Source organism: Podarcis liolepis (genome assembly GCF_965112155.1).
Source record: "Podarcis liolepis genome assembly, chromosome: 4".
Classification (NCBI taxonomy): Eukaryota; Metazoa; Chordata; class Lepidosauria; order Squamata; family Lacertidae; genus Podarcis; species Podarcis liolepis.
Genome location: NC_139558.1, coordinates 105,043,811 through 105,069,945, shown reverse-complemented (window position 1 = coordinate 105,069,945; position 26,135 = coordinate 105,043,811). Strand labels below are relative to the sequence as shown.

The window sequence follows — 26,135 nt, the reverse complement described above, 5'->3', positions numbered from 1 at the left end:
CAAAAGAAAAGAAAAGAAAACCCACATCGCTTTGCATCACCATTAATTATAATTACAATCATTTTATTTATATGCCGCTTATATGCAAGATTGCCTTCTTGCATTTCTAGTTCCTATTGGTTCCAGTTAGGTGAAGCCTGCCTGTCTTCCTTCACTGTCATTCTGCTTAGATCTCCTTTCTTCAAAAGCTTTACTCCTTTCAGCTCCCCTCCCCACTCTCTCCAGAAGCCTCTTGCCATCTCTCGGAGCCAAGGGTTTGGGGTCCAGTGCAGTCGTCAACCTTTCACCCATCCAGGTGTTCTATTCTTTTCTAAACTGCCTGGACCAGTGGTTGCCAACTGGTGGTCCACGTAACCCACCCGGGGGGGGGGTCTGTGGCCCCATTCACATAACAAAAACTACCACCAAGATGTCAACGTTTTCAAAAGTAGGAGGTCCATGGCTTGGCTTTCGAAAAACAGGAGGGGACCCCAAAGCTACAAACCTGCTCCTTCAGGGGCAGCATAACCCCATCCAGAGCAGGCAACCTCCTGTCAGGACCTCGTCCTACACTCGAGTAGGACCCTGGCAGAGACACATGCCTGAATGGCATGTTCTCTCCCTCCTGGTCAATCGTTCGGGAGCTTCAAAAGCTTTATTCAGCCCAAACATCACAGCGACCGATGCCAACAGACACCGGCACACTGAGGGATCTGCAGAGACTTTGCGGCTTGCGTAACAGACCTCAGCAACTCAGCATTTTGGCTAATCTACTTTATTTACATATAAACACAAACAGAGCACTGCAACATGGCTCCCTCTCACTCTAGCATCAGACAGCAAAAACAAAGAACAAAGGACAATAGCCCCACTTCACTGAAGACAGTAACACAAACATCCTGTCTCCGTCACTTCCCACTCTGTGGAGTCAAAACATATACCGTCATGTAATAGACAACAATCCCATGACTGCAGTCATGGAGCAGGAATTCTAACACCTCCCACCATCTGGTCTAAGGAAGCACACACTAACAGTTGCCTCCGTCTTATCTGGATTGAGCCTCAGTTTGTTGGCTCTCATCCAGTCCATTACTGAGGCAAGACAACGGCCCAGCACTTCCACTGCCTCACCTGCAGATGTAAAGGAGAAACAGAGCTGAGTGTCATCAGCATGCTGCTGGCAATGTACTCCAAACCCCACCCAGCGGTTTCATGTAGATGTTAAACAACATGGGGGGTAGGATTGAGCCCTATGGAACCCCACGTTGACATGCAGTCATCAGAGCAAGAAACAGTTGTTCCCAGAGCCTGGGAATGTGCAGAGACGCCTCCTCATCAGGCTGTCACAATTCACCACTCAGAGGCAGCAATAAACAGTGACAGCAATACATACAGAGAGCCCCTTCCTGCTATGCCCCATTGGTCAGGGGTGGGGCTCCAGTTTTGGGACTGAGAAACGCCCCCGCCCCTTGCAAGAGGAGGCGCCTGGCCGCTTCCCGAATCTGCTTTGTTTTAACCCCGTAGATGATGGGGTTGAGCATGGGGGGCACGATGAGGTTGGCCAGCAGGATGTGGACGTGGCGAGGGATGTTGTGGCCAAAGCGGTGGGTGAGGAAGGAGAAGAAGGCCAGCGTGTAGAACATCAGGATGACGCAGAGGTGGGAGCCACAGGTGTCCAGGGCTTTGTGGCGAGCATCCTTGGACGGGAGCCGAAAGACGGTCCTGAGGATCAGCGAGTAGGAGATGGCGATGAGGACAGAGTCGACCCCCAGGGTGGACAGAGCCTCTGTCAAGCCATACACCACATTGGGGGTGATGTCTCCGCAGGCCAGGCGAGCCACACCCATGTGTTCACAGTAGGTGTGCGGGATGACGTTGAGGCCACAGTAGGGCAGCCGGAGCAGGAGGAACACAAGGATGACCACGGCAAAAAAGCCCCGGAGAACACAGACCACCCCAATCCTCCCGATCACTACACGGGTCAAAATGGCCACGTGCCTCAAGGGGTTGCAGATGGCCACGTAGCGGTCAAAGGCCATGGTCATCAAGATGGCCGACTCCACGGCAGAGGTGAAGTGGATGAAGAAGACCTGGGTGAGGCAGGAGATGGTCCCAGCACCGAACCAGAAGATGCCCATCGCTCTGGGGATGGTGGTGCTGGAAAGGACCATGTCGGACGCAGCCAGCAAGGAAAGGAAGAAATACATGGGCTGGTGAAGGGCAGGCTCTGAGGCGATGGTGGCCACCAGCATGAGGTTGCCCAGCAAGGCCACCATGTACATCCAGCAGAATGGGATGGAAATCCACACGTGGAAGTCCTCCAGTCCTGGGATGCCGGCAAGGAAGAACCAGGGAGGGATGAAGCTGCTGCTGTAGTTGGGGGCAGACATGGCCAAGTGAAGCTCCATGAGCACTTCATTCATTTGATTGTTGTGGGTTGGAGCACCATGTTGGGCAAAAGGTTCCTGCATTGCAGGAGCTTGGACCAGGTGACCCTTCCAATGCTACAAGTCAATGGTTCTATGCTTCCAACATTTTTTACTTGCAAACCTCAGAAGGAAGATGGTCCCTGTTGCCTACAATCTAAGAGGCATGGCATGAAAGGAAAACAGAGTGGGAAGGAGGAGGCAGAAAGCAAACTATCCACTCTTTGCTCTGCTGCTTTTTGCAGGCGCAAAAGATGTCCAAGCTGAAAATATCTGTGTCTGGGCGCTTTTGTTTCTTTGTATTTTGCCCCAAGCTTACAGGATGAAAACCTGCTCTTTAGTGCTCAGACAAAGCAAACATCAATTTGCAGATTGCCATTTGCTCTGACTGAGCTTTAAAGAGGAAGTTTTCATGGGGAAAGCACCGGAGCAAAGAAAAACAGGGTGTGTGTGCTCAGATACAGAGTTTTAAAGTGAGAACCATGCCTGGAAAGAGCAGAGGAAAGGCAGTTGTGGACAAACCCTTAGTTTTCTGGTCCAGTTGGTGGCAATTCAACAGGCCTTGAGGGTAGATTGCAATGGGTGAGGGTGAGCGCAATGGAAGGACTGTGGCTCTCTCCCCTTCTGCTGGTTGACAGAGACTGGGGAGAAGGCGGGCTCTCAGCTGGACCTCTATCCAGGTGTGACCTGCTGCTTTCTCTCCCTTGGGTGACTTCAGAAATGGCAGCTGGTGCAGGCTTTGGTGTTGACCCTTTTTCACACCAAAAGGGGACTCTTGTTGCTGCTCCCCTCTTATCAGAACAACTGGACTTTTGTAGAGATGGAAGGGACCCCCAAGGGTCATCTAGCTCAACCCCCTGCAGTGTAGGAATCTCAACTAAAACATCCAGGACAGATGTCCATCCAACCTCTGCTGACTGAGCTGTTCATGACTGAGCTTCTAGAGATGATCCATTCTGGTGATGGTCACTGCCTTGGTGCCCTTGGGGAGGATAAGGAATGTATATAAATGGATGGGTGGAAAAATGAACAAGGTGGGATGATACAACAACAACAACAACAACAACAACAACAACAACAACAACAACAACAACAACAACTGGAAGCACAGCAAGATGTTTGAATGCTCCACTTGGCCAGGCCAGCAAACGAACGATCTGCCAAGCTGTATGCAACCAACCTAGTCTGGAAATCAAGCTTTATGGTAATGCTTTGGGGGAGTTGGGGGCATTTAGTCTGGAGAAGAGGAGACTGAGAGGAGATATGAGAACCATCTGAAAGGCTTGTTTTCTCCTGCTCTGGAGGGTAGGACTCAAACCAACTGGCTTCAAGTTACAAGAAAGGAGATTCTGACTAAATACACGGAAGAACTTTCTGATGGTAAGAGCTGTTTGACAGTGGAACACTCTCCCTCAGGAGGTTGTGGACTCTCCTTCCTTGGAGGTTTTTAAGCATGGCCGTCTGTCATGGATGCTGTAGCTGAGATTCCTAAACTGGAAGGGGTTGCGTTGCAGGTACCTGTGGGAAAGCCGCAAACAGGATCTGAGCACAAGAGCCCTCTGTCTAACCCCCTTCTTCTTGTTGTTGTTTAGTCGTTTAGTCGTGTCCGCCTCTTCGTGACCCCATGGACCAGAGCACGCCAGGTCAAACTCATCCTGGTAGCTTCGAGAACACTGTCCAACCATCTCGTCCTCTGTCGTCCCCTTCTCCTTGTGCCCTCCATCTTTCCCAACATCAGGGTCTTTTCCAGGGAGTCTTCTCTTCTCATGAGGTGGCCAAAGTCTTGGAGCTCAGCTTCAGGATCTGTCCTTCCAGTGAGCACTCAGGTTTGATCTTCTTGCAGTCCACGGGACTCTCCAGAGTCTCCTCCAGCACCATAATTCAAAAGGGCCAATCAATTGCTGGCCATCACGGTTTCTGTATGATAGCACATTCCACAGTTTAACTATTCACTGTTTGAAGACATAGCCCCCTCTCTTTTTTGGTCAGCCATAAGAATGTGAGAAGAGCCTGCCGCTGGGTCAGGCCAACAGTCCATCTCATCCATCACCCTGTTCTCACAGTGGCCAACCAGATGCCTGCAAGCAGGATCCAAGCACAAGAGTCATCTCTTCCCTTGTGGCTTCCAGCTACTGGTACCCAGAAGCATCACGGCCTCTGAAAGTGGAGAAAGAGGAGGCGCCACAAGCCCTCTGTCCTGCAGGGTTGCCACTGCAATAGCTGGCAAGGTCCCTCTCCTTCTCAGAAAGCCGGTGTGGATTTATGCTTTGGATGTAAGATCCCAGTAACCTTTCCTTCCTCAAGAACCACATTAAGATCCCTCCCTACTTCAAAGAAAGCATTCTGCTCTTACTCAGAGGGGCACAGCCCGTTTTCTCTCTTATCCTGAAATCCATCTTCATTGCAGGCAACCCCTGATTTTGGGACTGAAAAGTATTTCAGGGAAGGGACAGAACTGCAGCCTGAAGTGGAGTAACATGGGGGAGGAAGCCCAAGTGAAAAGACGCCAAATGAAACTGTAGTATCCTGGGATGAGGGCTGCATTTTCAATATCATTGGGGAGGTGGCCTGGCACCCTCCTCCAGTGCCCCCTGCCAAAAAGCCCAAAGAGGCAATTGTTTAGCTTCTTCAGAATTCTCTTTAGAATTAGAGGGTAGGAAGGGACCCCCAAAGACCATCTAATCCCTGCAGTGCAGGAATCACAGCCCGAGAACCCCTGACCATCTAAGGTCGCCCAACCTTTGCTTAAAGATCTCCAAAGAAGGAGAGACTGCCACCTTCTGAGGGAGTCCATTCCTCTTTCAAGCAGCTCTTATCCCCAGAAAGTTCTTCCGTGTGTTTAGTCAGAATCTCCTTTCTTGGTTTGGGCCCTCCCCTCTGGAGCAGCTTGCTCCATCTTCCCTAGGTTAGCCATTCAGTTATTTGAAGATGGTTATTATCTCTCCTCTCAGTCTCCTCTTTCCCCGGCTAAACATACCCAGCTCCTTCAACTATTCCTCACATGGCTTGGTCTTCAGACTCTTGACCATCTTGGTCGCCCTCTTCTGCACATCTTCCAACTTGTCCATGTCCTTCCTAAACTGGGGGGTGCCCAGAAGAACTGGACGCAGGACTCCAGGTGGAATCTGACTGGGGATGGGAGATGGTGATATATTTTTAAAAAGTTCTTCCCAGTGTATAAAAAGACTCACCAAGCTCTTTTCTATATGGAAATACTCAAATTTGTTGGTGAATCAGAAGAGGACTCTGCAGTGTCTCCAGCAGTCTGGCCATGGCAATTTATGCAGTTTCCTCTGGAATCCCAGGAGGAGGGACAGAGGAGGGTTCAGGTGAGTGGAGATCCCAGGAGGTGCAGCAACTGAATCCCAGGTGTGATGAAGCAGCAGAAGCTGATGTTGACTCCCCCAACACAGAGACTCTCTCTCTCTCTGTATGTGTGTGTGTGCTGTACTTTTGAAGATCTGATACTGTTAACAGCAGCAAACTGGAGATGTAAAACCACTACAGGTGTCATTATGGAACTGAGAGCTGTATAACAGCTGATGCTCTTTATGCTCTGGGGCAGCTAAAGCTTGATTTCCAGACTAGGTTGGTTGCATACAGCTTGGCAGATCATTCGTTTGCTGGCCTGGCCAAGTGCAGCATTCAAAACTCTTGCTGTGCTTCCAGTTGTTGTTGTTGTATCATCCCACCTTGTTCATTTTTCCACCCATCCATTCATATACATTCCTTATCCTCCCCAAGGGCACCAAGGCAGTGACCATCACCAGAATGGATCATCTCTGGAAGCTCCCCCCCCCCCCTTAGGCAAGGCCTCTGAATCACAAGAACCTAAGAAGGGCCTGCTGGATCAGGCCAATGGCCCATTGAGTCCAGCATCCTTTTCTCATACTGGCCGACCAGATGCCTGTGGGAACCCCCCCCCCCAACAGACATTCTCTGCCGCCAAGGGCAATGTTTGTCTGTTGCAGGGGGGGTCCTTCAATTTGGCTAACTGGCACGCAGTCTGGACAGGTGAGAAGCTGCGGCTGTGTTGGGTTGTGGGCAACCCTTAGTCCCTGTTGTCAGGCATGGCTTGCGAGTGTTGGTGTTAGAATTCCTGCTCTATGATTGCAGTCATGGGATTTTTGTCTATCACATAATGATGTATGTTTTGACTCCACAGAGTGGGAAGTGACGGAAACAGGATGTTTGTGTTACTGTGTTCTGTGAAGTGGGACTAGAATCATAGAATCATAGAATCATAGAGTTGGAAGAGACCACAAGGGCCATCGAGTCCAACCCCCTGCCAAGCAGGAAACACCATCACAGCACTCCTGACATATGGTTGTCAAGCCTCTGCTTAAAGACCTCCAAAGTAGGAGACTCCACCACACTCCTTGGCAGCAAATTCCACTGTCAAACAGCTCTTACTGTCAGGAAGTTCTTCCTAATGTTTAGGTGGAATCTTCTTTCTTGTAGTTTGGATCCATTGCTCCGTGTCCGCTTCTCTGGAGCAGCAGAAAACAACCTTTCTCCCTCCTCTATGTGACATCCTTTTATATATTTGAACATGGCTATCATATCACCCCTTAACCTCCTCTTCTCCAGGCTAAACATGCCCAGCTCCCTTAGCCGTTCCTCATAAGGCATCGTTTCCAGGCCTTGGACCATTTTGGTTGCCCTCCTCTGGACACGTTCCAGTTTGTCAGTGTCCTTCTTGAACTGTGGTGCCCAGAACTGGACACAGTACTCCAGGTGAGGTCTGACCAGAGCAGAATACAGTGGCACTATTACTTCCCTTGATCTAGATGCTATACTCCTATTGATGCAGCCCAGAATTGCATTGGCTTTTTTAGCTGCCGCGTCACACTGTTGGCTCATGTCAAGTCTGTGGTCAACCAAGACTCCTAGATCCTTTTCACATGTACTGCTCTCAAGCCAGGTGTCACCCATCTTGTATTTGTGCCTCTCATTTTTTTTGCCCAAGTGCAATACTTTACATTTCTCCCTGTTAATACATTTAACATACATTTAATACATTTAATACATTTCTCCCTGTTAATACTTTACATTTCTCCCTGTTAAATACTTTACATTTCTCCCTGTTAAAGGACTATTGTCCTTTGTTCTTTTTTCTTTTTGCTGTCTGATGCTAGAGAGAGAGGGAGCCATGTTGCAGTGCTCCGTGTGTGTTTATATGCAAATAAAGTAGATTAGCCAAAATTCTGAGTTGCTGAGGTCTGTCACGCAAGTTGTGAAGACTCTGTGGGTCCCTAAGTGTGCCGGTGTCTGTTGGCATCGGTCTCTGTGATGTCCGGGCAGAAGAAAGCTTTTGAAGCTCCTGAACGAATGACCAGGAGGGAGAGAACATGCCAATCGGGCATGTGTCTCTACCAGGGTCCTACTCGAGTGTAAGATGAGCTCCTGACAGTTGGCGGGTGCCCCTTTGACTTGACGGACTCATCAGGGTGAACATTGGCCAATGGGGTGCCAGGCCAATGCAGCAGGGAGAGAGGAGTCTTGGGAAAACTTGTGTGAACACAGCGTTCGGCTGTTAACTTGCGCAGGCGATGGAGGTAGAAATTATCCCCATCTGTTAACGAGCTCCTGCCCAGACTTGATTTGATTTGGTTACAATGCTTAGTTTTGCAGATCCCAGACCCTCCAAGTGGTCCTATTTTCCAGGGACGTCCCTGATTAACAGAAGCCGTCCCAGTTTCTGATTTGATCCCAGAATGTCCTTCTTTTCCTTAGGAGACCCCTATTTTCGTTGAAGAAATGTTGGACGGTATGGAGTTATGCGACCTCCAAGCTGTCTGAAGGCACTCCTGTAATAGGGAAGGTTTTTTTTAAAAATGCTTACTGTTTTATTATCTTTTTAGATATGTTGGAAGCTGCCCAGAGTGCTGGGGCAAACCAGTAAGATGTGTTGGGTATAAATATTAAAATTATCATTATGGAATGGGCACATGAAGAGTTGTTACAGTTCCACAAAATCCTTTCACAGAGTCTCATATGTAATATTACAGGATAGTGGATCTTATAGCATAGTAATTATAGAATAGTTATAGCATAAGATCCACTATCCTGTAATATTACATATGAGTCTGTTCTACTGATGAAGCCTAGGATGGCGAAGCAAGACTAATATTCTGGAAATCCTTGTCTTAGACTCTGTGAAAGGATTCTGTGGAACTGTAACAACTCTTCATGTGGATTATTGGACTCTATGAACAGACAGGTGGAATAAACACTTATACATGTATGGAACTTATGCATGAACCGACTAGAAAATGAACTGATCCACTGGGTCTTCTGCTTTTTTCACTGAACTTTATGAAACTTCCGTTGAAATCTACAATTTGATACAATGAATAGTATACCTTATTTATTCAAAAGTACAGCAGGTTACGGTACATCTTTTGTGTTTATTAAGTGGATATGGAGACAACGTTGGCACCTGGGCTTGTTCCTGGGCCTGTCCCCTCATGTTCGTACCTTTGTTATGTGGGCTGTTGTTTCTGGGAAGCAGCTGTTTCGGAATGGAGGGGCTGCCTGCAGGCAAGCAAGGATAGGACCACCGCACAAGGTGTGTGTGTGAGACGCACCATTGCCCAGGATGAACTGCAGAGCAATGGCCGTGGCCCTGGAGTGGCTGCAGTAGGCAGGCATCAGGGACAGCTGCTTAACATAGCAAACATGGGCATCCAATAAAGAAGAAGAGTTTGGATATGATATCCCACTTTATCATTACCCTAAGGAGTCTCAAAGCGGCTAACATTCTCCTTTCCCTTCCTCCCCCACAACAAACACTCTGTGAGGTGAGTGGGGCTGAGAGACTTCAAGGAAGTGTGACTAGCCCAAGGTCACCCATCAGCTGCATGTGGAGGAGCAGGGAAGCAAACCCGGTTCCCCAGATTATGAGTCCACCACTCTTAACCACTACACCACACTGGCTAAAGTGGGATGCTGGGAGATTCAGGACAAAATAAAGGTCTTCTTCATGCTGAACTATGGAACTTGGCTGCCACAGGAGGCAGAGATGGGCACCAACCTAGTTGCTTTAAAGGAGGATTAGTCAAATTCATGGAGCAGAGGGCTGTCAATCACCATGAGTTGGAGGCAACAATGCTTCTGAATGCCAGTTGCTGGAAACCCCAGGCAAGGAGAGGGCTCTTGTGGTCAATTCCTGCTTGTGGGTTTCTTGCAGGTATCTGGCTGGCCACTGTGAGAAAAGGATGCTGGACTAAATGAGCCATTGACCTGATCCATAGGGATATAGGAAGTTACTTTATACTGACCCAGACCAGTGGGTCCCTCTAGCTCATTATTGTCTACACTGACTGGCAGTGACTCTCTACGATTTCATACAAGCCTAACCTGAAGGTGCCGGGCACTGAACCGGGGCAGATGTTCTACCACTGAGCTACAAACCTTCCCCATAAGCAGAGTTGTGCTGGATCAGGCCAATAGCTCATCTGGTTCAGCACCCTTTTCTGTGGAGAATAAGCGCAGCCTTACTGCCTGTGGTACACTCACGTGTGCTCTGACCTGTTGTGCAACTTGAGGATTGACGCCACATGGTTGCCTACAGTCCAAAGCGAAAAGGCAGATTAAGAAGACCAATCTGGTACCCAGGAATTATCTACTGCAAGAGAAAGCGGTGGTGCTCCCAGGAAAGGCCACTCCAGTTTATCAAAAGCCTCCTTCAAGCATAGCTTGGGTCTGCTGGCTCTGCCTTTGATGGAGCATCACAGGAGCCCAGCTGGGGGCCCAGACACCTCCCTGTGAATCATTGGGGGCTTTCTGTGCAGAGGTGCCGACATGAGCGGGACTTGCCCACAGATATGGCCACTCCCCTTTCATGGGAAGATGTTCAAAGCACAGACCCTAGTTGGCGCTGAGCTCCCCACCCAGTCCCGAGACCCCACAGAGTGTCTGCACAAGCAGGAAGTTTTGAAGCGTGGAAAAGGCACCAGCAAACTAAGACATCTGAGGGAGCTAAGCTTCTCACTTCAGCAGCTTTGTGTGTCCACCCACACAGCCACCCAAAGGGATGTGGGCGAGAGGAACTGAAGCCTTTGCCCACTAGGCCCACTGAAACTCTTGATCCTGGGTATCTTAATGCTCTGTGCCACAAAGATATAAGCCAACCAGAAGGAGAGAGAAAGAGAAGGCTAGGGGCAGCTCCAGAGCTTTGGCTGAGACCAGCACAACAGCTTCCCAGTTGGAGTCCTGAAGTGCTGGAGGACATCCTGGGTCAAGGCAACTCCTCTGCCAAAAATCCCTCCAGCATTGTCAACGAAGTTCCAGGAGGCCAACAGGAGACCAAGAGGGGCTAAGGGCTCTCTGGACAGCTAGGGAAGACCCAGCTAGGGTGGACCCAGCTAGGGTGGACTCCTCTGTTCCCCCTAAGGCCAAGGGAGCCAGAAAGGGCCCCGAAGGTGATGACGCAACACACACCTACTTCCTCGGTGGCTTTCAGGCATCTGCTGAGGATGGTTTTTAATGTAAGGTCTTCCTTCCCTGACTCTTATAAGCACCCCTAAGAAAACCCAGCCTGAGTAAAGGAGCACTGAGGCAAGGCCATTGTAATATCCACCATGCTGACTTTAGTGTATCAGGTGACCCTACAAGAGGCAAAGGTAAATCTGTTGCTAGGATGCACGAGAGTTCGTAAGCTTTTCAACCGCTGCACCAATATCTCCATCTGTGTCAATTAAAGCTTGCAGGTTCAGTTCCTCGTTCTGGAAGCCCATCATCTGGAGCTGCTGCAGCTGCATCTGATAGAGGACCACTGGAGCTTGCTGATCCATTTCTTCATCTTCCTCCTCCTCCTCCTCTCTTCCTCCTCTTCTTCTTCTTCTTCTTCGTCCCCGTCTTCTTTCTTCTGCTTTGGATTCACTGCTTTCTAACTCCAGGCTTTCGTCAGCCGAGATGAGGCTCCCTGCTTCCGAGGACGGGCTCTCTCCCTCGTCAGAGTCTTCCATGCTCTCGGGCTCAACGTCCGGGTCCGTCAAGGCTTGGAGGAAATCGGGCACTTCTCTTGTCAGGGTCAGCAGGCTCATCTGCAGCTGGAGGAGAGCCTGGACCGCTCTGGGGTTGGTCAGCAGTGCAGCGGCCTCTGACCTCTCCAGTTTTGCAGGGAGCTGCTGCACCCACCCTTGAGGCAGAGAAGCATCGTTACTCTCGGGGGAGTTGCAATGGCTGAGGAATAACTGGGTAGGCCCATCGGGTTTCGAGAGGGCATTGGACATGTTCTGCATGAACTCCAGGTTCTCTGTGAGTTGGTGGACCATGTTCTGGATGCTTTCGGACTTGCTCAGCTCAGGCCGAACTCCCGGGCCTAAAGCAAGCAGAATGTAGCCCTGACCAGCATCGTTATTGGTACCATTGAGGTCACTGTTGCAGAAATTGTCACCACCACTGTTGTTGGGCTGAGGAGCCCAGGGATTTGGCAGGGGCTCTCTGTTTTCTGTCCTGGCCAGAGGGCTGATCCCCCCAGAAGGGGGCTTGTTCTCTGGCGGGGCAAACGTGTTGCCCTGGAACTGGGCTTGGACTGCGTTCAGCATGGGGGCCTCTATGTCGTTGTAGAGCTGCTGCAAGGCACTGTACCCACCTGGGATGCTTTCGAGGTTGCTCAGGGCTCGGTCGTGGTTCCTGATGATCTCGTCCATCACCGCCGGGCTGGTGGCCACGTCAATCATCTCCCGCAGGAACTCAGAGTTGTTGAGGATGTGGTTGATCTCAGGGTTCTGCTCAGCCAGCTGCTGCATCTGCGGGACGGACATGATCATCTGCCTGACCTGCTCGGTGTCACCAAAGAGGTTCTGCACGAAAGGGTGCTGCATCACCTCGCTGATGAGTTCCTGCCGGGTCATGTCCTGTTCATGGGCCTCGCCCACAATGTCAGACACGTCCATGGAGCTCAGGCCCAGAACGTTCATGCCGGTGACGCCAACGAGGAAGCCCAAGAGAAGCGGGTTGTTGTTCAAGGTGGAGGCATCCAGGTTCAGAGTGACCATCTGAAGCAAGAGGTTCTCCATGGTCTGCGCGACCAGCTTGTGGCATGAAGCCATCAGCTCTTCCGGCTGGTTGCTCCACTCGGACAGGTCAAGGCTGTGCTCCGAGGAGGCCTCGCTGGAGAGCAACATGCTTGTGGGTGGCACAGGCAGGAAGGAAGTGGGGCCAGTGTTTCTCGGGGAGGGCACAGGGTTCCCCGACAGCCTCCTCTGCGACTTGATGAAGAGGTGCACCTTGGACCCACTGACAATCTTGTGCTGCGCCAGGGTGTCCTGGTCCTTGAGGATCTCGCCGGCAAAGATCAGCGACAGCTGCTCCAGGGGCATCTTGAAGCGCTCAGAGATGAGCTTCTTGAAGTCCTGCACTAGGGTGCTCTCAGCCACCTCAAAGTGCTCCTTGCGCTTGAGAGTCTTGACGGTCACCTTGATGACGCGGGTGCCGGCGGCAGCCCCGTGGGGCTTCTTGCTCTCGGACATGGCTGCTGAGGAGCAGAGGTTCAGGGAGAAGGAGGAACGCGGGGCGTCTTCTTTTCCTTCCGGTGTGGCGGCGATGCTGCTGCTGCTGCCGCTGCCCCCACCACTTGTTGCCGTAGAGGACGCGAGAGGTGGGAAGGGGCCAGTGGTCTGCTGCTGCCCCCCTTTGTCTCAACACTAGCCAAGGCCAGAGCGCACATAACAGCGAGATGTTGCCTTCCTTTTCCGCTTGCTCACAACCTGGCAGGCACCTTCATTTTCCTCTTCTCCCCTCTGCTGCTGCCAGAAGACATGGCCTCTCTGTGAAGCTGCCTGGACTGTGAGGTCACCGCTGACCTCACAGAGAACCGGGAGGGGAGGCCCTGGTGGGCAAGGCCTCCATGGGTGCCCCCCTCCCCAATAAAGGGGAGTGCAGTGGTGCACTTAACTGGAGTGACTTGGGGCGGGGGGGGGCGTGCTTTCGTTGCTAAATGCTTTCTTTTTTAAAAAAAATATTGGGAATTTTATTTACAACGCAACATAAACCCCCCACCCCCCAATACAGAAATCCACCCTCATTAAACGTGAACATAAGATACAATAAGCATAGCATACAACAATACAAACAACCAAATAAAAGATTTCCTTTATCCTGTATCTGGCCTCCTTATTTACTTCTTATAAGCTGTTTCCTTTATGAATAGTTATTAAGATTTTTCTAATTATAACTTAAATATCCACAAAGTCTCCTGCAAGAGATAGGAGTCGAAACAAGTCCAGGTATGTATATTAGGGCACTGTTTTGTGAAGTATTCTCTGCATTTCCCCCATGCTTTTCGAAACTCTTGTCTAGTGTGTTCTCTCATTGCCTCTGTTAATCTAGCCCGTTCAATAGACTCTAATAGACTTCTTCACGCAGAACAGATTTAAACTGTGGAACTCATTGCCACAAGAGGCAGTGACGGCCACCAACCTGGATGGCTTTAAAAGAGGATTAGATGAATTCTTGGAGGAGTTGAGGGCTATCAGTGGTGACCAGCTGAGATGGCTGGGCTCTGTCCTCCACATTTGAAGGCAGAAATGGGTCTGGATCCCAGTTGTTGGAAGCCACAGGAGGGGAGATTGTTGCTGCTCTTGTGCTGGAGTTTTACTTGCAGGTTTTCCACGGGGCTCTGGGGGGTCACTGTGAGAATGGGGTGCTTTGAGGACACTGTGAGAAGAGCAGCCCTCCTCTTCTGTTCTTGGGAATTTGCTTATTAGGCCAGGCAACCTCTGCTGGGTTTGTTGGACTGCTTGCTTTTACTTACATTCTGTCTGGCCTTTGGCTTGGAATCAATTTGATTCCCTCCTCCTCTTTCTTTTTTCCTTTCTCCTCTGTGTCGGAACTCCTGTTTGGGGACTTCCCTGGCTTTCTTCTGGCCCATGTAGGACCAGTCTGGATAGTTAGCCTTGGTGAAGACTTGACGTTTTTATCCCCCCAAATGTTTTTGATTGAGTTTCCGCTGAAATGAGGCTGCATTTTAATGTTTTAATGTATTTTAATCTTGTTTTTTAAAATGTATTTCATTCAATTGTTTTTATATTTGGTGTTAGCTGCCCTGAGCCCGGTCTTCTTGGCTGGGGAGGGTGGGGTATAAATATTATTATTATTATTATTATTATTATTATTATTATTATTATTATTATTATTATTACATGCCGCTTTCCCACGATGTGTTGTGCCCAAAGGGGCTGACAGAAAGCACCCCTAACATCAAAATAGAGAACACTGGGAATACAAGCGTACGGAATGCAGAACACGCCAGTAAGTTCAAAATAACAAAAGTCAACTATTTGGCAAACACAGAATAAATTCAATTCAATTAAAGCAAAACAAAACCCCAGCCCATTAGGCTTAAGAACACAAATACAAAGTGAAAATGTAAATGAACCAACAATAAAGTTTCTGGTATTGGCCTTGCTGCTCTGCTTAAATGCAGTTCAGAGGGGAGGGCATGCAGCTGGCTCCCATGTCTTTACTCCAGAGGAGGCTGGCAGCAGCAAAAGGTCAATCTCGGGGAAGACAATGATGGTCCATGTCTGCCTCAGCCTCCTCAAAGTACCAGCTGCTGGTGCAGGCCTAATTGCACCTCCCTCCTCCTCGTTCTGTTGAAGGGGGGGCACTGGATATCTGCCCCCAAAGTTCCACCCTATTGGCACCAAGTGGCTGAGGATTTAATACATTTACACACAAGTTTTCAATAACAACCCTTCCCAAAGAGGTTAGCAACCTACACACCAGCAACACTCTCTGCAGATCCTGCATTTCAGAGATACCACAATGGGATCCCCTTCCTTTGAATTCCAGGAAGAAGAGCCAGCGTGGTGTAGTGGTTAAGAGCAGTGGACTCATAATCTGGTGAACCGGGTTCGCTTCCCCACTCCTCCACATGCAGCTGCTGGGTGACCTTGGGCCAGTCACACTTCCTTGAAGTCTCTCAGCCCCACTCACCTCACAGAGTGTTTGTTGTGGGGGAGGAAGGGAAAGGGGGCATTGGGTTGGCCAGTGTGAAAACAGGACACCAAGCTAGATGAACCCTCTTTGGCCTGATCCAGCAAGCGTTGGCCTCTTGCATGATCAACAGCAGTGGGATTTACACCTAGGAAAGGTCAAGACTCCCAATAGTTTGGAAGTCAGTTCTAATGGAAGTGTCAGGGTTGGGTAGCACCAGGAGCCAACTGTCCGCAAGAAGTCCTGGAGAAGATAGGCATTTATTTATTTATTTATTTATCCATTCATTCATTCATACATACATACATACCCCACCCATCTGGCTGGGTTTCCCCAGCCACTCTGGGCGGCTTTCAACAGAACTTTAAAAACAGAATAAAACTTCAAACATTAAAAATTTCCCTAAACAGGGCTACCTTCAGATGTCTTCTAAAAGCCAGAGAGTTGTTTATTTCCTTGACATCTGATGCGAGGGCATTCCATAGACAGATAGATAGATTTGGATTACATAATCCAAATATCTTTTTAAAGAAAGGTAAAAGTCAAGCAGGCAGATGGATGTAACTCGATGACTGTGAGCAGCTGTGTGAGATGGCAGATTGTGGGGACCTCACAAACAGCCACCTCTCCAACTTTTTTCCAACGCCAGGGTCTCTTTGGCAGTGTGACTGAGCAAATGATGGACACTTTTAGACATCACTCTTCTCCACAGCAGGGACGTGGGTGGCGCTGTGGTCTAAACCACAGAGCCTAGGGCTTGCGGATCAGAAGATCGGCGGTTTGAATCCCCGCGACGGGGTGAGCTCCCGTTGCTCAGTCCCTGCTCCTGCCAACCTAGCAGTTCGAAAGCATGTCAAGTGCAAGTAGATAAATAGGTACCACTCTGGCGGGAAGGTAAACGGCGTTTCCGTGCGCTGCTCTGGTTTGCCAGAAGCGGCTTAGTCATGCTGGCCACATGACCCGGAAGCTGTACGCCGGCTCCCTCGGCCAATAAAGCAAGATGAGCGCCGCAACCCCAGAGTCAGCCATGACTGGACCTAACAGCTAGGGGCCCCTTTACCTTCTCCACAGCAGCCTTGCAGAGCAGGCCTAAAACACAGGGAAACCCACAAGCAATGAGGTGAGGATGAGTGGGTGGTTTGGCTCCAATGTGAACCTGGTTGTAGCATGAGGTGGTCTTGGCAGCAGCCGACTTCGTCTGACGCACAGAGCAGCTGGTTCTTGCTAGATGCCCAGAAAGAAGATGGGAACCGTGTTGAAATAAACCAGCCAGGCTGCTTCCACAGACGGCACATTTATTGTGGCATAGCCACCCCTTTGCTTGTTTGTTTTTTTTGTGGCATCTGCACAGCATCAGGAACAAAACATCCTCCTCCCAGGTTTTCCCTTTTTGGCTCCCATCCCCTCTAGAGCTCAGAAGATCCACCTTTTAAAGTTAAGTGTGATAGCTATGCAATGTCCCGAAGAGTGGATGGCCCATGGCATTGCTTTTCAGCCTATTAAGACCTATATAGTCATTTCCCAAATCTGTGTTCCCCTCTTCATGGCCTGCCTCTCCTCTGTAGGAATTGGCTCTGTCACCCCAACTCTTCCCTTTCCAAATATCATTGTGACCATATCACTCCTTCCTCCTTTGCTCCCTCACTCCTAAATTGTAGGCACTCAGGGCCACAGCCATGACCGAGAGTGCAATGGGGAGGGAGGGTGTGCTTAACCCTTTCTCCTCTCGGGAGAACCAGGGTGGTGCAGTGGTTAGAGTGCTGGTCTAGGACCTGGGGGAGCAGGGTTCAAATCCCCCCACTCTGCCATGAACCTCACTGGGAGACCTTGGGGCCAGCCGCTGCCTCTCAGCCTAACCTACCGCACAGGCTTGTTGTGGGGATTAAATGAAGAAGAGGAGGAGGAGGAGGAGGAGGAGGAGGAGGAGGAGGAGGAGGAGGAAGAGTTTGGATTTGATATCCCACTTTATCACTACCCTAAGGCGTTTCTGTGCGCTGCTCTGGTTCGCTAGAAGCGGCTTAGTCATGCCGGCCACATGACCCAGAAGCTGTCTGTGGACAAACACCTGCTCCCTTGGCCTATAGAGTGTGATGAGCACACAATCCCAGAATCGTCCGCGACTGGACCTAATGGTCAGTGGTAACCTTTACCTTTAAGGAGTCTCAAAGCGGCTCACATTCTCCTTTCCCTTCCTCCCCCACCACAAACCCTCTGTGAGGTGAGTGGGGCTGAGAGACTTCAGAGAAGTGTGAGTAGCCGAAGGTCACCCAGCAGCTGCATGTGGAGGAGCGGAGACGCGGACCCGGTTCCCCAGATTATGAGTCTACCGCTCAGTCCAGTATACCTGAAGGAGCATCTCCACCTCCATCATTCTGCCCGGACACTGAGGTCCAGCGCCGAGGGCCTTCTGGCGGTTCCCTCACTGTGAGAAGCCAAGTTACAGGGAACCAGGCAGAGGGCCTTCTCAGTAGTGGCACCAGCCCTGTGGAACGCCCTCCCACCATATGTCAAAGAGAACAACAATTACCAGACTTTTAGAAGACATCTGAAGGCAGCCCTGTTTAGGGAAGCTTTTAATGTTTGATGGATTACTGCATTTTAATATTTTGTTGGAAGCCGCCCAAAGTGGCCAGGGAGGCCCAGCCAAATGGGTGGGGTATAAATAAATTATTATTATTATTTATTTATTTATTTTTATTTTTATTTTTATTTTTATTTTTATTTTTATTTTTATTTTTATTTTTATTTTTATTTTTATTTTTATTATTAATGTTTAGGGGTACTCTCTGACTAGAAAATCACAATTTTATAGTTCAAAATGGGGGAAATAAATATAGTAAATGGACAAAAGTTACAAAGATTCACAAAATGTTGAGGGGTAAGTGTACCCCTGCATCCCCCCAGAAAAAAGCACTGATTATTATACCGGAGAGACATGATTTGTTGCAACTTGGGCAGATGAAGGTGTCCAGTTGCTGTGTTGCAGAAGCGCCATGCAGGTGCTTCCAACTCTACGTTTCTTCAATTATATGACTCAGGGCCCCACCCTACCCCACCAACCCATCTCCTGGTCCCACCAGAGGTTTTGGGGGCCCCCAGTGACTTTGGCCCCAAAGCCCAGACCTGTAGCAACCAAAAGGGGAGATGGCCACCACCATTGTTGAGAGAGAGAAGCAGGAGAGCAAAGAGACTGTTGGCTTTTGTTTATAACATTGCGTGGACATTAAAGTCAACCCATTTCAGAAGCCCCAGCCTACCAGAGGAGACCCTTTCATTGCCCTCACAGTCAGAACAGCCTCCGGTGGCCCCCCAACTGTTCAGCAAGAAGGGGACCCCTTCCCTCCAAGCCTCCTCCTCTTGTCCGTGGGCAAAAGGTGCTGTCTGGGCTTTTGTGGTGGCGCAGCAAGTTTATTCTTCGGAGGGAGAAGATCTGAAGCTTGCCCAGGAGTTGGGTGGTCTTGGTGCCCTTATTCAGAAGCAGCCGACCCCGGGCAGGGGTAGCCATTGACCCAGGGGCTCACCCCAGTGGAGTAGCCTCTCAAGCGCAGCATGAACCAGGGAACCAGCACGGGCGCCTCGGCCATCAGCGCCTGGAGCCCTTGTTCCATCTGCACCCAGGCCTGGATGGCTTTGGGGTTGGACATGGCGGCCACCATCTCTGGGCTCTGCATCTGCTGGGAGAAGTGGAGGACCTGCTGCTGCGCCTGCTCCTGTTGGGCCACCGGAGGCCCTTCTGCGGCCCGCAGGACGCTCTGCATGAGGGAGAAGATCATGCGCTTGGTGTAAGCGTTGCAGAGGTTGACAATCAGCTTCGGGATCTCGCTGGCGTCCGGTGGTGGGAGGCTGCCCAGGCCAAATGCCCCAGCCCCGGACGTGGGCGGCAGGTTGGGCATGGAGGAGCTTTGCCCTGGAGGGGGAGCCAGGCTGCTGAAGGCACTGCTCTCCTCGCTGCAGGTGCTGTGGGTGCTGTGGGAGCTGTGGCAAAGGGGCAGAGAGCCCACACGCTCCAGGCTCTCCAGCTGGGACCCATGGCTCCTCCCCAGGGTGGAGGCAAAGAGCTCCTGGATGGCGTTCAGCCCTGGTTCTGGTAGCTCACTGTTCAGCTGCCTCAGGGGGTTGTCCCCTCCAGGGATGCTGCCATGGAGGCTGATCAAGGCTTGGTCCGGAGCCTTCAGGTCCTGGAACATCTCTGGGTTCTTTGCCAGGTCCACAATCTCCCTCATCTTGTCCAGGATCACCCTCATGATGTCCATATTGTCGAGTATGTGTCTGATGGCCGGGACTTGCTGGGCCAGCTGCTGGATCTCTGGGTTGGCCAGGATCACCTGTCGGACCTTCTCGACAATCATCTCTGAGGTGGGCACCAGCTGCCACTCGGAGCTGGAGGGGGCTGCCTCAGGGGACCCCCAGGAGCCCCGCAAGCTCGGGGAGGGAAGGCTGCTCCCAGGTGGTGTCAGGGCAGGTGGCATGGTCCCGGGAACATAGGGAGACTGAGGAGGGTCTTCCAGGTCCCTTTTGAGAGTCCTGATCACCAGGTGTACAGTCATCCCGTCCGTGATCCCGCACTGGCGGAGCGTGTCCTTGTCCTTCAGGATCCTCCCAAAGTAGACCAGCACCAGCTGGCTGGTGTCGCAGGAGAAGTGCTTGGCAAGCTCCTCCTTGAAGTGCTGGATGGTGCTCAGCTCCGGGAGCAGGAACTGGGCGCTGCTCTTGGGAGACTTTGCCGTGATGCAGATGAAGTTGGGGTTGGAGGCGAGGATGGGGCAGGCCTCTGGGGGCCCTTCCGGGTCTTTGTCCATGGTTTCCATGATGCACGGAGGAGGAAGAGGAGGAGGAAGAGGGGCTTGCATGGGAGAAGCGGGGCAGAGGCGTCTCGCTAGGCAGAGAAGCTGCCAGGGGAAGGATGGCGCTGCTTAAGTCACCTGGAGAACTGCGCTATGACAGCCGCTGCGGTTGTGGTCCTTTAGGAGAGCAGCTGGCTGCCCCATACACTGGCGTTGGGGTATGGCAAGCCTGATGGCGCTCCCTCCCCGGACCTTCTTCTCTCCCCTCCCTCCCTCCCTCCCTCCTCCTGAGCGAAGGAGCTGCTCTCCACACGCAGGCACATCAAGGAGTGGGTGGGGTCACTGTGACATCGCCAGTGATGCCAGCAGTGATGTCGCCTCCATCCACAAAACTCTTGGTAGCTGGCAGAAGGAGCCCCCAGGAGGGATTGCAGCCCTCCGATCCCCTCTGGAAGGGACAGGGCTGCTGCTCTGAGGCAAGGCCACCCGAGGCCAGGTCCTAGAGCTACCACTTCACAGAATTGAAGAGATGGAAGGTGTTACCGGAAAAATCCGAGGGCTCCCTTGGACAAAAACAAAGACACCAACCAGGATAACTTGGAGCAAAACAGCAGCCTGTAGGCTTGGCCTTTATTGGACTGTTGCAACAGGGTGCTCCCCTCACTTGCTGGAGAGAGGAGGGACCCAGAAAAATGGTGTGCAAGGCCTTATAAAGACTTTTGAAATTCCCGTCCTGTAGATCAAGACCACCCCCCAGAAACATCATGCATACATCACAGAAAGGAGGGATTGAGGGAGGAGTTGTGGTGGTAACCTGAGTGTCCTGTCACCTGGCTGGTTCCCCCTTTCCCCCTCCCCATGAGTACTTTCCAGGTGACAGAGGGGAGTTGGCAGTTGCCTGCCCCCAGAGGGAAGATCTGACCATTGTCCTTTGTTCCAGTCTGTGCTGAATCCACTCCCATATGCAAGTTCTTTGTGACATTGATGGTCTTCTGTCTAGGACCATCAGGGTTGGCATAGCAACTGGGCAGGGCTCCTGTGGATGTGCTGGGATGGTCAAGGGATTATGGCTGCCCTCTTTCAAACCTTCCCCATTTTGTAGTCCTTCCTTCATGGAGTAAAATGAAAGTGGAACAGTGCAAATCCGATGTATGGTTGATTTTTCTATGAATTTATAACAGAAGCGTAGCGTATGTAGTGTGTGAGTGTGAGTGTGTGTGAAGTTTGTACAAACTGAATGATTGGGGAGGGTTTCCCTGCTACAAAGGGATCCCCAAAGGTCATCTATTCTTACCCCCTGCAATGCAGGAATCACAGCTAAGGAATCTCCGACAGATGGCCATCCTACCTCTGCTTATAGACCTCTAAGGAAGAAGAGTCTGCCACCTTCTGGATGAGTCTGTTCCATAGCTGTCAACTTTTCCCTTTTTTAAAGGGAAATTCCCTTATTCCGAATAGGATTCCTCGCAAGAAAAGGGAAAAGCTGACAGCTATGGTCTGTTCCACCATCAAGCGGTTCAAGTTACAAAATACTTAGGCTCTCCTGGTATATGCGCTGGAATCTTTTGGGGGCCTGGTGGGGAGCTTTTATCCTCCTAGGCTTTTCAGAAACTCGTTTTTTTCATGCATTTCAGCTTAAAAAACAGCAGCCCTCTTTTACTCTCCCTTTGGGATTTTAAAGCTTTTTATGGTGATTTTTTTTATTAAAAAAAAAAAAAGAATACCTTATTTAGAATTCAACAATAACAAAGGGAAAAACCACAGTAATTGTTACATCAATTCATTACAATTAACTGATTTTAACAATATATAAATAGTGATAGAAAAATTACAGAACATCACTTTTAAGTTACTGAAGTTTTCATATTACACTTTTATCTCTATCTCTTTCATAAGAAATCAAAAAGAGAAAGGCCAAGAAAGGAGGCACAAAAAAAGGAGAAGAAGGGGGGGGAGGGGGAAAGGAAAAAAGAAAGAAGGAAATAAAACAAAATAAACACATTTGACTTCCGATTAGACTCATTGTATTATTATTTCTACTATTTTTTCACACACAGTTCCAATCTGGTAGAATATTTTATAGTGATTTTATGCTGCTCTATGATAGCATTATATCGGTCACACTTGGCATGGATTGTTCTGGGTTAGAATTTGAATATTGCATTTCTATTGATTCCCCCCCCCCCCGACAATGGGTGGTGATAACGTTCCAAAGACAGAGCAATAGTGAGCTAGATAAACAGAATACATTTCTCTCCTGTTCCAAACCCTTTCCTGTGCCTGATGAGCTAAAGAAAAGATTCCTGCATTGCAGGCGGTTGGAACAGACGACGCTTGTGGTCCCTTCCAACTCTATAATTCTATGATTCCATGAGTTCCTTCACCTCAAACAATCCTTACCTTTCCATCCTCTGGACAAGACCTTCCTCACTGCACTGCACCAAACATCATTTTAGTGGCACAAAATAAACGTTACATCTCTCTCTCCTCTCTCCTCTCTCTCTCTCTCTCTCTCTCTCTCTCTCTCTCTCTCTCTCTCTCTCTCTCCCTCTCCCACACACACACACACTTCTTCTTCTTCTTCTTCATCTTCTTCTTCTTCTTCTTCTTCTTCTTCTTCTTCTTCTTCTTCTTCTACTTCTTCTTCTTCTTCTTCCTCTTCTTCCTCTTACTCTTCCTCTTCTTCTTCTTTCTTCTTTGGCGATTCCTCGTAGCCAAGTAAGATTGTCTTCCATAAACACGGTTTTAACAATGACTCCGTAAGTGACTGTGGAGGCCAATTCTGGATCCACACGTCCTTCCACAGTGGGGACATTGGTTTCCAGGCGGGAGTTGATCACGGTGTGGTTTTGCCAAGCGTGCCTTCCTCTTAGCACATTTCTCCCTTGCGTCCTGAGTTCGAGTGTCTTCAAAGGCCATGACAACTTTGGTCAAGGCTGTTCTCCAACTGGAGCTCTCGCAGGCCAGTGTTTCCCAGTTGTCAGTGTTTATACTACATTTTTTTAGATTTGCCTTGAGGCAGTCTTTAAACCTCTTTTCTTTGCCACCAGCATGACACCTTCCATTTTTAAGTTTGGAATAGAGTCGTTGCTTTGTAAGACGATCGTCAGGCATCAGCACTCGCTGGATCATCACCTTGTCGTGGTGAAGAAGAAGAAGAAGAAGAAGAAGAAGAAGAAGAAGAAGAAGAGGAAGAGGAGTTTGGATTTGATATCCTGCATTTCACTCCTTTTAAGGAGTCTCAAAGCGGCTAACAATCTCCTTTCCCTTCCTCCCCCACAACAAACCCTCTGTGAGGTGAGTGGGGCTGAGAGACTTCAGAGAAGTGTGACTGGCCCAAGGTCACCCAGCAGCTGCATGTGGAGGAGCGGAGACACGAACCCGGTTCCCCAGATTACGAGACTACCGCTCTTAACCACTACACCACACTGGCTCTTGCGTGTTCCTATGAACCTTGTGAGGGAAGCCGTCAGGAATCTCGTACTCCCAGCAGAGTCACCCAAGGTGATAAGGTCAAAGGGAAGGAGCTAGACAAAGAATGATCTAAGAAGTCCTCAACGGCAGAACAGGTGGATGATAAAAATTGGTATGTGGCTGTGAAGGCGGATGAAGGCTGCAGCAGATAGGAATCTACTGGTTTGTCGTGACTACTTCATACCATCAGAAAAGAGCCCTACTGTGAAGACTGTGCATTGGTCAGCGTGCACTGATCTACACACATAAAACAAATTCACGCACAGGCGTCTTCCAAAACACACACACACACACACACACCTAGGAGCTCATCTGTACAATTCTTGATGCATTCTGCAGAAGGCACATGCAGAAGACGACGGTAGGGGCAATCTTTTCTGGAAGATATTTGTATTTCGAGGAGTTTAGTGATCTGACATGGTCGTCTCTTCCTGCCTCTCTTTACCTCCCCTCTCTGTCTCTTGTTCTGCTCTTTGATGGCTGATAACAGCCTTTTAATGCCCTGGTTTGTGGAAGGAAGTAATAGTGCTGGGCACCTTCCTTCTTTGAAGTGAGACATTGGAGAGGTGGCTAGCTAAGGAATCATCTGCTCTAGCTAGTCGGGCAAGGCACGTAGGCTAACAAGTTAGGGACCCCTGACCATTAGGTCCAGTCGTGACCAACTCTGGGGTTGCGGCGCTCATCTCGCTTTATTGGCCGAGGGAGCCGGCGTACAGCTTCCGGATCATGTGGCCAGCATGACTAAGCCGCTTCTGGTGAACCAGAGCAATGCATGGAAACGCCGTTTACCTTCCCGCCGGAGCAGTACCTATTTATCTACTTGCACTTTTTGGCATGCTTTCGAACTGCTAGGTTGGCAGGAGCAGGGCCAAGCAACGGGAGCTCACCCAGTCACGGGGATTCGAACCGCCGACCTTCTGATAGGCAAGTTCTAGACTCTGTGGTTTAACCCACAGCGCCACCTGCATCCCCAACAAGTTAGCTATCTATAAATCAAATGGTTTGGGGGCATAGCTCTCAGAAGCTCATGCAACCTGAGTCCACCTGGGGTCCCTGCACCACTTCTTGATGGCTTCCCAGTGGCAGATCGAAGTGCTTCCTTGGTAATGTATATAATGCTTGTTGTTTAGAATAAAATCTTTAATCTTCTCGCTTGTGTTTGTATTGCTTCTGAATCTCATCAAAAGAACCATCTGCATTTGGCAAGACAACGGTCTAGCTCAGGGTGCTGAGCTCAGCACTGCTATGGTTACTCTTGGTAAATTAAAAAATGTAAATGAATACATCAGATGGAAGCCTCGCTCCCTGCATTCAAGGGATCTCCCTCCATCCCTGCCACTTTCCTTGTCAGTGAATGGGGAGCTGCTTTTAGGTAACTGGCCCATTGAAACATTGGTGGAACAAGCTGGTGACTCTCCTCAGGATCTCCTTGGTCTTCACCCCATAAACAATGGGGTTCAGCATGGGAGGGATGAGGACATACAAGTTGGCCAGTAGGATGTGAACGTAGCCTGGGATGTGGTGGCCAAAGCGATGGGCAAAGAAGGAGAAGAATGCAGGTGTGTAGAACATGAGGATGACACAGAGGTGGGAGCCGCAGGTGCTGAGTGCCTTCAGGCGAGCGTCTTTGGAGGAGAGCCGAAACACAGCCCTCAAGATCAGACCGTACGATGCTGCTATCAGCAAGGTGTCCACACCGATGGCCAAGATGGCCACCATGAAGCCATACCAGATGTTGACCGTGATGTCGGAGCAAGCCAGCCGGGCGATGCCCATGTGCTCGCAGTACGTGTGGGGAAGGATGTTGCGTTGGCAGAACGTCAAGCGCTTGACGAGGAAGATGACCGGGAAAATCACGCAGAAACTTCTGACCATGGCAGCCAGACCAATTCTCCGGATGACTGAACTGGTCAGCAAGGTGGTGTAGCGCAGCGGGTCGCAGATGGCGATGTAGCGGTCGAAGGCCATGGCCATGAGGATGGCCGACTCGGCGATGAAGACGCTGTGGATGAAGAACATTTGGGCTAGGCATCCTTCGAAGGAGATCTCCCCGGCCTTGAACCAGAAGATGGCCAGCATTTTGGGAGCGGTGGAGGTGGACAGAAGCAAGTCAGTGACAGCCAGCATGGAGAGGAAGAAGTACATGGGCTGGTGGAGGCTGCGCTCTGTGAAGATGATGAACAACAGAGTGCTATTCCCCACCAGAGCCACAATGTACATCAGGCAGAAGGGGATGGAGATCCAGATGTGAAAGGCCTCCATCCCTGGGATGCCAGTCAAGATGTAGGTGGTGGGGGGCAAGGAGCTGTGGTTGGCTGGCAGCATCTGGGGCCTTGCAAGGGCTTCCTGGGAGCTGTGGTGGATGTAAGCAGGGATCCGTTCCCTCCCCAGCAGGCACTATGGATGGAAGACAGTTCACAGGGAAGAAAATCTACCAGGATCCGGAACAAATCCTGAGGAAGATGAGGCAAGCATGTCTTCTGCTGCTCCAAAGGGGAGGACCCAAACCGATGGATTCGAACAA

General features: G+C 50.2%; 3 protein-coding genes across 3 annotated transcripts; all 3 read right to left on the bottom strand.

The window, feature by feature from the left end:
• Window positions 1-1,388: 1,388 nt before the first annotated feature.
• On the bottom strand, window positions 1,389-25,936 carry LOC310705820 (uncharacterized protein; the record flags this gene model as incomplete). The annotated part of the gene is made up of 2 exons (XM_083500643.1): window positions 1,389-2,444; window positions 24,989-25,936. 2 exons carry the CDS (start codon window positions 25,934-25,936, stop codon window positions 1,389-1,391), a joined length of 2,004 nt encoding a protein of 667 aa, XP_083356769.1.
• On the bottom strand, window positions 10,977-13,206 carry LOC310705154 (ubiquilin-1-like). Its single transcript, XM_083499653.1, has one exon. The coding sequence runs from the start codon at window positions 12,884-12,886 to the stop codon at window positions 11,045-11,047; it is 1,842 nt and encodes a 613-aa protein (XP_083355779.1). The 5' UTR covers window positions 12,887-13,206; the 3' UTR covers window positions 10,977-11,044.
• Window positions 18,542-20,424, bottom strand: LOC310705228 (ubiquilin-1-like). Its single transcript, XM_083499795.1, has one exon. The coding sequence runs from the start codon at window positions 20,201-20,203 to the stop codon at window positions 18,821-18,823; it is 1,383 nt and encodes a 460-aa protein (XP_083355921.1). The 5' UTR covers window positions 20,204-20,424; the 3' UTR covers window positions 18,542-18,820.
• Window positions 25,937-26,135: the final 199 nt, after the last annotated feature.